We start from the raw sequence: 10,007 nt of genomic DNA, 5'->3' as shown, positions 1-10,007 counted from the left end.
AAAAAAAGAAAATGAAGACAATATAGGGGCCTCAGGAAGGTGGACCGGCCAGGATTTCCTACATTCTGTCAGGGGATAGCTGCAGCTCATGAGATGGAGGGACTGAGAAGTAGGAAATCAGTTCATCTTAGAATCCATGAATCTTACATAGAGGTGTGTTTGTGAATGAACGGTGTGTAGGTGTGAAAAGTCCAAGCCTGGAATTAGAGAGAAAGATTTCTGTTTTGATATAGATTTGGGATCATCGCTACAGCTTAAATACTGGGATACTTGGGGCTATTGGATGGGATATCATAGTCAGAAAAACAAATGACAAAAATTAAAAAATAAAAAAGGGGCCATGAAGGCATGCAAGCCTGAGTGTGGGAAGCAGCAGCTTCTGAGACCTGATGCTCCGAGTATTCACAGATGACCACAGGAGAAGGGAAGGGGACAGAAAGAGGACGTTCCATGAGCAGACGATACTGTCAGGTGCCAGGCCAGGTCTCAGGAGCTGTTGGTTGGTGTGGACACAGGGATATCTCATGAAACATCTGCTGTCTTCCTCATTGTTCCGTCCCCTCACTGTGCTTCCTCATCAGGGAGAATTAAAGGGACATCCTCCTTTCTAACTCCTGAACTCGCCCATTCGTTCAGGTACATCCCATTGGCCATCTCAGTTAATCCCTCCCTCCTAGCAGCTTTATGTATTCCTCCCACTGGCTTTTTTATCTTAGGTTCATATTGGGGCAGGCTAGACATCTCTCATCTTTGAACTCTGAGCTATCGTATACTTCTTTCTTTGTCTTTTCTGACAAATATTTGTAATATTACCTTCTCAACAACCATGTCCTCCAGGTCCTTATTTCCAAAACTATGAAGTCTTTCAATCTTCAATTACTATATTGGGACTAGGCTTGGTCTATTCATTTATACCTATTCAATTAACAAATATAATACATTTTCTGTCTTCTGAAACATTGATAATGTCACACTCGCAGCTTTTAAAAGTTTTTACCTCCGTGAATTTTACAATACTCAAGTAACTATGCTGCCACCTCATGAAAAACACCAGGCTGGAGACAAGGGAGTATGGAAAATACTGTCCCCCCCAAAAAAAGAAAACCCACCAGTCTCTTCATTGGAGCAATTTGACATGCTAAGTCTTTGTCAAGCCTTTCCCATAGGAATATGCTCTGGTCCCACAGCTGCCACCATTTCCCACAACCCGGTTAATATCTCCCCAGATCCCAGCAGCTTGTTTCTAAGAACCACATTGGAAATATTCACAGTTCCTCCCGCTAGTGTAATTATAACTATTATCCCAGCTTTGCACGGGAAAGGAAAACAACACTCCCAGAGAAGCCGTAACCACGTGTAAAAGCAGCAACACGATGGAATTTTTCTGCCTAGGAAAACCGAGGCTCTGAGAAGAGAGGTGACATAGTTGGGACAACCTTACACAAGTCCTGAGAGGGGAACCAGCCTTGGAGACAGACTGCTTTGTACTGGAGGAAAAGGTCTATTCTTTTGACCCTAGTCTTCCAATACTTGCCCTATACACACTTTTTCCCTCTTGAACTGCTAAAGCACACCGTATTATCTACAGCTATTGAGTATACAGCTCCACCTATGCGTGTGTGGCTGGGTGGCTCCTGATGTCTATGAGATTGGTTTAAATTTTACCTGGTCACATTTGGAATCACCTGAGTAGGAATTCTCATCTGAAGAGCATCCTGAGGGCCTTGATCGAAGGGGAAGACCCACCAGGATTGTGGGCAGACTCCTCTCAGGGAAGCCAGATAAAAAGGGTGTGTCAGCAGGAAGCTTTTTGCCTTGTGCTCCCTTGGCCTCTTGGTTCTGCTCCTCTAGAGAACCCTGACTAAACTAATATCCAAACGAGGCCTCTCTCTGTGTGTATACGGCATCTGCTCATTTTGTATCAATGATTTATGCCAACTTTTTTGTCTGCGTTGTCCTGTCCTCATTGGTCTGTGCCGAGTGCTTTCAGCTCACTGTGATGCTTCTCTCGGTGTGTAAGATTAGCTACTGAATGGCATCGATTTCTTTTTCTTAAATGCCTTTTATCTGTGCTCCTTCTAATCCATCCTCGGTATTACTATTCTAGTGCGAGCTCCCAAATTCTTTCCTGGCATAAGTTCAAAGGCTCCATGAGCTCCATCCTTCCTACTTCAGTTCTTATTTTTCAGATCCTTCCAGAAAACAGATGACTTGAGGCGCTCATTGACTTAGACAACTCTGGGAGTCCTTTAATTCTCACTTTCCATACTCCGGGATTAAAATGGGGTTACACAGTTTTTGCTTTACTCGCCATGTGACTCTTTATAGTGTGGCTGGCCTTCAACGACACTGTCTTGAGGTTTACACCTCTCACAGTCTCAGCAGAACTAGGCTTGATGCACCAGGGTAGATTTTAAGCCACTGGCACAACCGTGAGCTTCTTGTTCAGTTGCTTCTAACTGGAAGGAGCACTGGGGTTTGGTTTTCACTTGGAAAGGCACCCAGCGATGCACAGGTCTATCTCCTTCTGCGACAGTCCTGAGAGAGAGCTCTAGATAAACAGAAACAAATGCCTCGACCTCAGTTACCCTGCAAAGGGAAGTCAGGGGATGCACGTCTCCTTAAGGAGATGGGAATTGGCTCTGCACAAAAGACATGTAATCCTATTACATGTACACCGTTTCCTGTAGACTTTGAAATTTATATCAGCATTCCTGAAGGGAACATAGTTCTGTAACTGGGAATATTCTGATTTGGAGAGAAACTCTGAGTTTTGCAAATGACTGCATTGAGCAATTGAAGATTCCTTTATCCTTCCTCACCAGAAGCATCCACTTCATTAGTAAAACATCTTCTGAGGATATGAGTGAGGTGGATGCCGCAGAAGGGTCACTGTGCCCTTGGAGTCACAGCTTCTTATATTAAAAGCAGAGAGGTTAGTGAAAGGAGATGATTACTGAAGCAACAGTTAGTTAACACTGTGTAACTAAAGCATTCTGCCTTAGGTTGCTCATCTCCTTTAATATTTATATTTAGTTTATCACCGAGTTTTAAAATATGCATATTTTACCTGCAGCAAACCACAAAAGCCACACAGATAATCCTACCCTGAAACACATAAAGGAATTGAAACATGCCTCCAAGAACTGTGGCTCACTTCTATTAAAATGCAGTCTCTGCTATGAACTGAGCACTCCTCCCTCCGAAGCATTGCCTATGGGATTATCAAGCCCATCCTCTTGTTATACTCCCAGGATAGTTTAATTCTGAGAGTTGACCTACACTGTCAATTCAATTTCCACAGCCTAACCTGCTCATTCTTATTTTCACACTTTCAGCAATTATATTTAAGAGAGAGATGTTTCCAATAACTGATTCTTTAGGGCTGTGATTAAGAGCACTTGTTGCTCTTACAGAGGATCCAGATTTGGTTCTCACAACCCATAAGCCCAGGGTGGCTTTTGGTGGTCCATAACTCCAGTCCTAGGAGATTAAACTTCCTCTTCCAGCCTCCCTGGCACCAGACACACAGATGGTGCAGAGAAACACATACAGGCAAAACACTCATACAACATAAAATAAAGATAAATGTTTTAAAATGATTCTTAAACTCTTTTTATGATACTTATAAGTAACCTTTTGTTGCCTGGAACCAAGACATGGGTTGACTTGATAAAGAATGTTATATACTCCAATTGTACATTCTGGCCCTGCTGTCTTTATGTTGTTGGTGCTTCATTTCCATTAAATAGGCTTTTACTTTGTAGGGAAGGGTGGCTTTGAACTTGGGTTCCTTCTGCTTCATCCTCCTGAGCAGACAGTATGGCCATGCCTGGCCTCTGAGCATTCTTTAATAAAGCAAATACTGAAACCCAATCACTTTTTCCTGTGGGATTAATATAGTTATTTCAATCAACTTCATGAAAGATACTGACACTAGTGTGCTAAAGAAGTATTTGCTCATTACTTACATCAGATACCCTAGTATATTGATCTGGTAAACGGAGTCATACCCTTCCTTCTGTGGAAATCAGATAAAGACTTGAGGTAATGAGTAAGGAGCAGGTGAAGCCTTGAGTGAATGTGTTATGGACATGAGCATGACCATGTCAAAGACCGCAATGCTTAAGATGCATGGGATTAGTAAAGCTTCCCCTGGTCTGTGTGCAAATGCTAACATTGTGTGTAGAACTTAAAGACCATAGCATTCTGATGTGGGAGTCCCCTCTGTAGGCTGTGATTACCATTAATGAATAAAGAAACTGCTTTGGACCTATAGCAGAGTAGAACTTAGGTAGGCGGGGATAACTAAACTGAATGCTGGGAGAAAGAGGGCAGAGTCAGAGAGAAGCCATGTAGCCCTGACAGAGACAGATGCTGAAACTTTAGCTGGTAAGCCACAGTCACATGGCAATACACAGATTAATAGAAATGGGTTAAATTAATATGTAATAGTTGGCCAATAGGAAGCTAGAGCTAATGGGCCAAGCAGTGATTTAGTTAGTACAGTTTCTGTGTGATTATTTTGGGGATCTGGGCAGTTGGAAAATGAACAAGCAGCCAAACAGCCTCCTTCAACATTCTCCTGAGTCTGCTTCCCTACAGAGACCTCCAATATGAATGACTAGCATACCTTTGGTTGTCTACAATAAATCAATCTCCTCTACTCAGATACACAAAATAAATGCTCTGGGTTTCCAGGCTACTGTTAGTGATTCTCTGCCAGAGAGAAGGCTGTTTATGTGTATGTTCGTTTTTCACTGACTATTACCCTAGTCAAGTTTCCCGGACTCAAAGCTATGCAAGGTGGCAGCACCCTCCTATAATTTCACAAAAAAATACATAGATGTTTCTGCCTCTCAGAAAAGTTGTATTGCTGAAAGGGTTTCTTGGGGTAGATCTCACTGGTTCTCCATTCCTAACTGACCATGCCCACAGCCAAAGATAATGTAGCTCATTTGTGATTATGTCTGGAAGGACACTCTACTTTTCTTTCCAGAAAACACATTGCTTCCTCCTTCAACAAGGAATAACAAAGGCAAAAACTTCATATATCTCTGACTACTACAATCCACACCTAGGCACATGTTTCCCCCAGTGAACCTGCAAAAATAACCTTCTGGTCAGGATCCATGTAGATGAGCAGACAGAATCAATCCACATAATAAAAGTATACCTCTATTTAGAAAATAAGAACTCAAAGACTTACAAGTTTACTCTCTATTACCCAAGAAGAAATACATCTGTCATGGGAGAGCAAAATACGAGGGGCTGATAGCTGGGCTCTGGATCTTGATTGTTTCCAAGGCTCATGTATTAGGGGTTAGTTTCCATTCTTTGACTCTAGCAGGAGATGGTAGGAGTTTTGTGCCATGGGGAGGAGTGGGAGGAAGGCCGATCACTGTGACTGCGCTCTAGAAACTGATGTTAGGAGCCTGGCTCTTTCCTGGATATCTCTGTTTAACTTCCCATTGCCAGGAAGCAAGCAGGCTCCTCAGCCACAAACCCCTGCTTTGAAATTCTGCCTCACTTTACTTCCAAAAGGAATGAGTCAACTGACCATGGACTAGAGTCCTCAAAAAGGGAGCCAAGATGCTTCTTTTTTTCTCAGTTGACTTTTTTCTGAGCTATCCTGTCACAGTGCCAGACTCAGACTGACAGTTTAGTATTGACATCTGGTTGACAAGCTATGATGTCTTATTTCAGACTCTATATTGTATTTGTCCTGTAATTATATGTGTTTTCTAGACTGATGGTTGATAAGCTAATGGTAAGTGGTGATCTTTATCTCCCCTCCTTTCTATGAAGACAATGTCACTCAAGACAGAATTATTAGAGAATTAAAGTACTCAGATTTACAATATGAGTAGTTTGTTCTGAATCCAGTTTGTATAATTTATTGATTGATTTGGGTGCTTTGTGAATATATACTTTACAGCATACTATTTGTATGAGTTTATGAAATTGGATAAATCAAATTTTACTATTTCAATAAATAGAATTAAAGACTCTAGAAAATATTTGATTATGAAAAATTATGACATCAAGCCTACCTTACCAAAATAATAGGCATATAGAAATACATGCAGCATATATATATATATATTTCCATCTTTGGAAACCAAGTATTATTACTGCTATACAATTGCAATTTTAGAGCTTACTGTTTCTTCAACTTTTCCTACAATGTTTTACTCTGCCCTTTCCTTAAAAGTAAAGGGAACCAAGAATTAGTCCTATACTGGATAATTTCTTGCATTTTTAAAAGAAGAAAAACCAGTAATTTTTAGGGAGATTCTTTAAAGGCAGAGCATACAGATTCCCTTAAACTACTGGGTGAAAAGCCTGTGTTTCTCATTGTGATGAGAACAAATTCAGAAAGAGCAGAAAGGGTTGATGATAAGAGACCTGCCTTCTGCACTTCTCATAAACATTATTCAGTAAAAATAAACTGAGAAAGAATGCAGGCACACCAAGATGTCAGGAACATCTAAGACACAGAACATGATCATCTGTCTCTTACTTCATCTCTATTACAGTGCCGATGTTGTCCTTCTGATAACAGGGGGCCTTTGACACCAGATAAAGAGGGTACTATCAAAAAGGAAAAAGTCTGGGTGTCTTTTAAGGCAGTTTTAAAGAGTCACTATGGGTTGCAAAATTAAAATTACTCCACAGATAATTTCGTACTTTTAGGAATTATAGAATTCTTACATTTTTTTCTTTGTATTACTAAAATGCTTACCACTTTAAGCAAAGTTATTTATTTTAAAAAGTAAGAGAATACATATTTCTTTCTTCTGTGTCATCATTTGTCACAAAGGATGAACCCATATTCTTTCTTTATTCAAATTAAGCACAATTAGCTAAGCAGAAAAATACCTGGCTCTCTGTGAAGGACTGGGTATCTCTGACAGTGGAACCCCAAATCTTTCTGCCCTGACGAAAATACAGGCAGGCATTTTTGCTATAACTGCAATTCTGTCTGCTCCCTTTCTTTGTTTTTTCTTGATTAGAAGAGAATTACATAAAAAGAATTTTAACTGTGCACCAAATAAACAGTTTAACAACATAAATACAATAAAATAAACCAATAGATTTTCATATTTCTAGAGTTATAATCATTAAAAATACCAAAAAATGAATGAAGCATAGAAACAGTGGTTAAGATATATATCTTCTAAGTTTATTGTTGAGTTACTTCAACAAAGTCCAAAAGAAACTAAAGTCATGGATTTGCCCAGTGGGGAGAACTAGAATTCTCTCCTCTTAGAGTTTCTATCAAATCTCACTACCATCCAGGTTTCATCTTTCACAGCTTCCCCGAACACAGGTGAAAAAGCACCTTACTCTAGAGCAGTGGTTCTCAACCTTCCTAATGCTGAGAGACTTCAACACAGTTCCTCATGTTGTGATGACTCTCAACCTTAAATTTATTTTCAAGCCACTTCATAACTACAATTTTGCTACTGTTACAAATCGCAATGTAAATATGTGATATGCAGGATATCTGAAATTTGATTTCGGTGAAAGGGTCATTTGACCCCCAAAGTGATCGTGACCCACAGTTTGAGGACCGCTGCTCTAGACACTCTCAAAAGTTTCACACTAGAAGAAAAGACTGCAAAGCTAGTCCCAGTGTTTAGGAGTGAATTGTAGAATCAAAGCTGCCAAGCAGGAGGTCTCAGCAAGGTGGCCAGCATTCTTAAAAAGTATAGGATGACAATAGGGAAGCATAACTCATGAGGATCTGCTGTATGGGCTAAGATCCACGGAGCTACAGAGGAGCCAGAAAGTGAGAGAGAAGATGAAGGCATTCCACACATACAGTCCCCACCACAATGGATGTAACAGACACAGACAAACCTTTAGCAGGGACATTTTATGTCACTGCAAGTCACAGAGAATTCTCACAGACAAGACTGCTTGCAGTGGTGGAATAGGAACGTCTGAGTCAAAGTATTAGCATTAGTGGCAGTAGAAGTAGCAGGTTTGTGTCTTCCTGTATAGCATATTGCCAGGGGTGCAGATTGCTTTGGTCTTGGATTTACCTAATCCCCTTTGTCTATAACAGAAAGAATGTCCTCTCTTCAAGGAATTTCCAATTTTCTTAGTTAAGTCATATTTTGTGAAACACATCTTCCAGATGTCTCTGGAAATGGGATGCATTTAGGCAAGTGTTAGGGATTTAGTTTTCTACAGATAATTTCATCTCTCCCTGCCATTGGGTGATATTATGATGTAGACTCGGAACTTGTTCTTCAGTGCTTTAAGGATTGTTTTGTTCCCTTTCTCTCTCCAAAGCTGATACTGATAACTCCTGTGTTTGGGAGATAGGCTTGTAACTTATATCAGAAAGCTAGAGACTAAATTATTCTCTTAAGTCCCTGAATTTAACAATGATGGGCCTGTTGTAAGTCGTTTACAATCATGTTGACCATGTTCAAACAAGATGTAAAGGTTCCCAAATTGGCAATTCTCTTGAGTTCCTTATTTGATAATTTTTCATGTATTTGTTTCATTTTTCTAGAATTCTTAGAACTTTGGTGTTTAACTTCCTACACTAATTTTGTTTTATTCCTTCCTACTCATTGATTTTTGTTTTCTTTCATACTGAAACTTTCCAAAACTCAGTGACTCATTATTTTTTATTAATTATATAATACTAATATTTAAAAGGGTTTTTAAGGTTGTCTGCTGGGCAGTCAAGAAAATAGCCAATGTGTAATACCTGACAATATTAATTCCCCAATGTCATTATCTGTAGGTCAGAAAAAGAAACTCAATCTTGTTCAGGTGTGGTTGAGCAGAGGGAGTCGGGAGTACATTGATGCTACCCAGCCAGGAGGCTAAAGCAGATGAAGGAAGAGAACTGGGTGCTGTACATCCCTGCTCCGATGTTCCACAGGTCCTCTGGGTTTTAGTTTAGCCCACATCTCCTTTACCTTCTGCCTGTTTCCCAATGCCACGGCCTCTCTGTCCTGTGACCAGATAAGAACCCAACAAGCTCCAACAAAAGCAGGGAGAAAGCTGGTGACAAAGTTACTGCATTTTTAGTCCCTCCTATCAAGCCTCACAGAGAGAGCAGCTGTATTAGGAATGAGGCAGCAAAGGGAGCAGTCGGTCAAAGCTGCTTTTCAGAGATCTCCTGCCTTTCCTAGAGGACCATAATAAATCACCCTCTATGCCAGAACAAAAGCCTATCACAATGCCTTTTTAGAAATTCCTGTGTATGTTAAACACATAGAAACACATGAACACACACACACACACACACACACACACACAATTGTGCTTAAGCCAGAATCCTAAAGATTAGTCAATTTACCCAGACATGTTTCCATTCATTTATTTAATCATCACATAAACATGCAATGTAAACAAAGTATAATGTGTACTTTTAGATGTGATTTTGGCATCGTCTCAACATCTTGGCTGATATCCAACATACATTCAAATATGGACATGGAGGTCAGTTATGACAGAAATATATTCATTTATTGTTTTGCTTTAGTACTGAGGTACGGTGAAAGGTTATGGTTAAATGATGATATTTACCTAACAACACTTACTACTGCCAAGAGTGAATTTAGTGATAAATATAAATAGCTTAATCCAGAAATATCACAACTTGCCCAAATACAAGTCTCAATAACCAAGTACAGAGTAATACATCTTTAAAGCACACAGGAAGAGGGAGTGATTTCAAACTTGGCTTACCTCTTGTCTGCAGCCCCTTCCCACACGCCTCACTGGTGCCCGTTCTCCCCTGCCTGACAGACTCTGGAACCAAGATACAAGGGCTCCATTTCTGCAGTTTCCACCTGTGACCACAAGAAATAGCACAACAGAATGTTTACCACGACTCATGCGCAGAGGAAGTACTTTCAATACATGACTTAGACATGCAGAAATAGAAAGACCAAGGCCCAGTTAGTCTGAACTTGAAGCAAATCATGCCCAGTATTGTTTTTTTATTTTATTTTATTTTATTTATTTTTTTTTAT

At 40.1% G+C, this 10,007-nt stretch overlaps 1 protein-coding gene across 2 annotated transcripts in view; it reads right to left on the bottom strand.

The window, feature by feature from the left end:
• The window catches only part of Thsd7b (thrombospondin type 1 domain containing 7B), an 877,985-nt gene that overhangs the window by 326,978 nt on the left and 541,000 nt on the right, over positions 1-10,007 (bottom strand). For both annotated transcript variants that reach the window (XM_026779900.1, XM_005348232.3), the window contains exon 12: positions 9,721-9,824. In XM_026779900.1, the coding sequence (XP_026635701.1) occupies positions 9,721-9,824 (104 nt within the window). The remainder of the gene's footprint in view (positions 1-9,720; positions 9,825-10,007) is intronic.

This window comes from Microtus ochrogaster, chromosome 6, assembly GCF_000317375.1.
Source record: "Microtus ochrogaster isolate Prairie Vole_2 chromosome 6, MicOch1.0, whole genome shotgun sequence".
Taxonomy (NCBI): domain Eukaryota; kingdom Metazoa; phylum Chordata; class Mammalia; order Rodentia; family Cricetidae; genus Microtus; species Microtus ochrogaster.
This window is presented reverse-complemented; position numbering and strand designations above follow the sequence as displayed.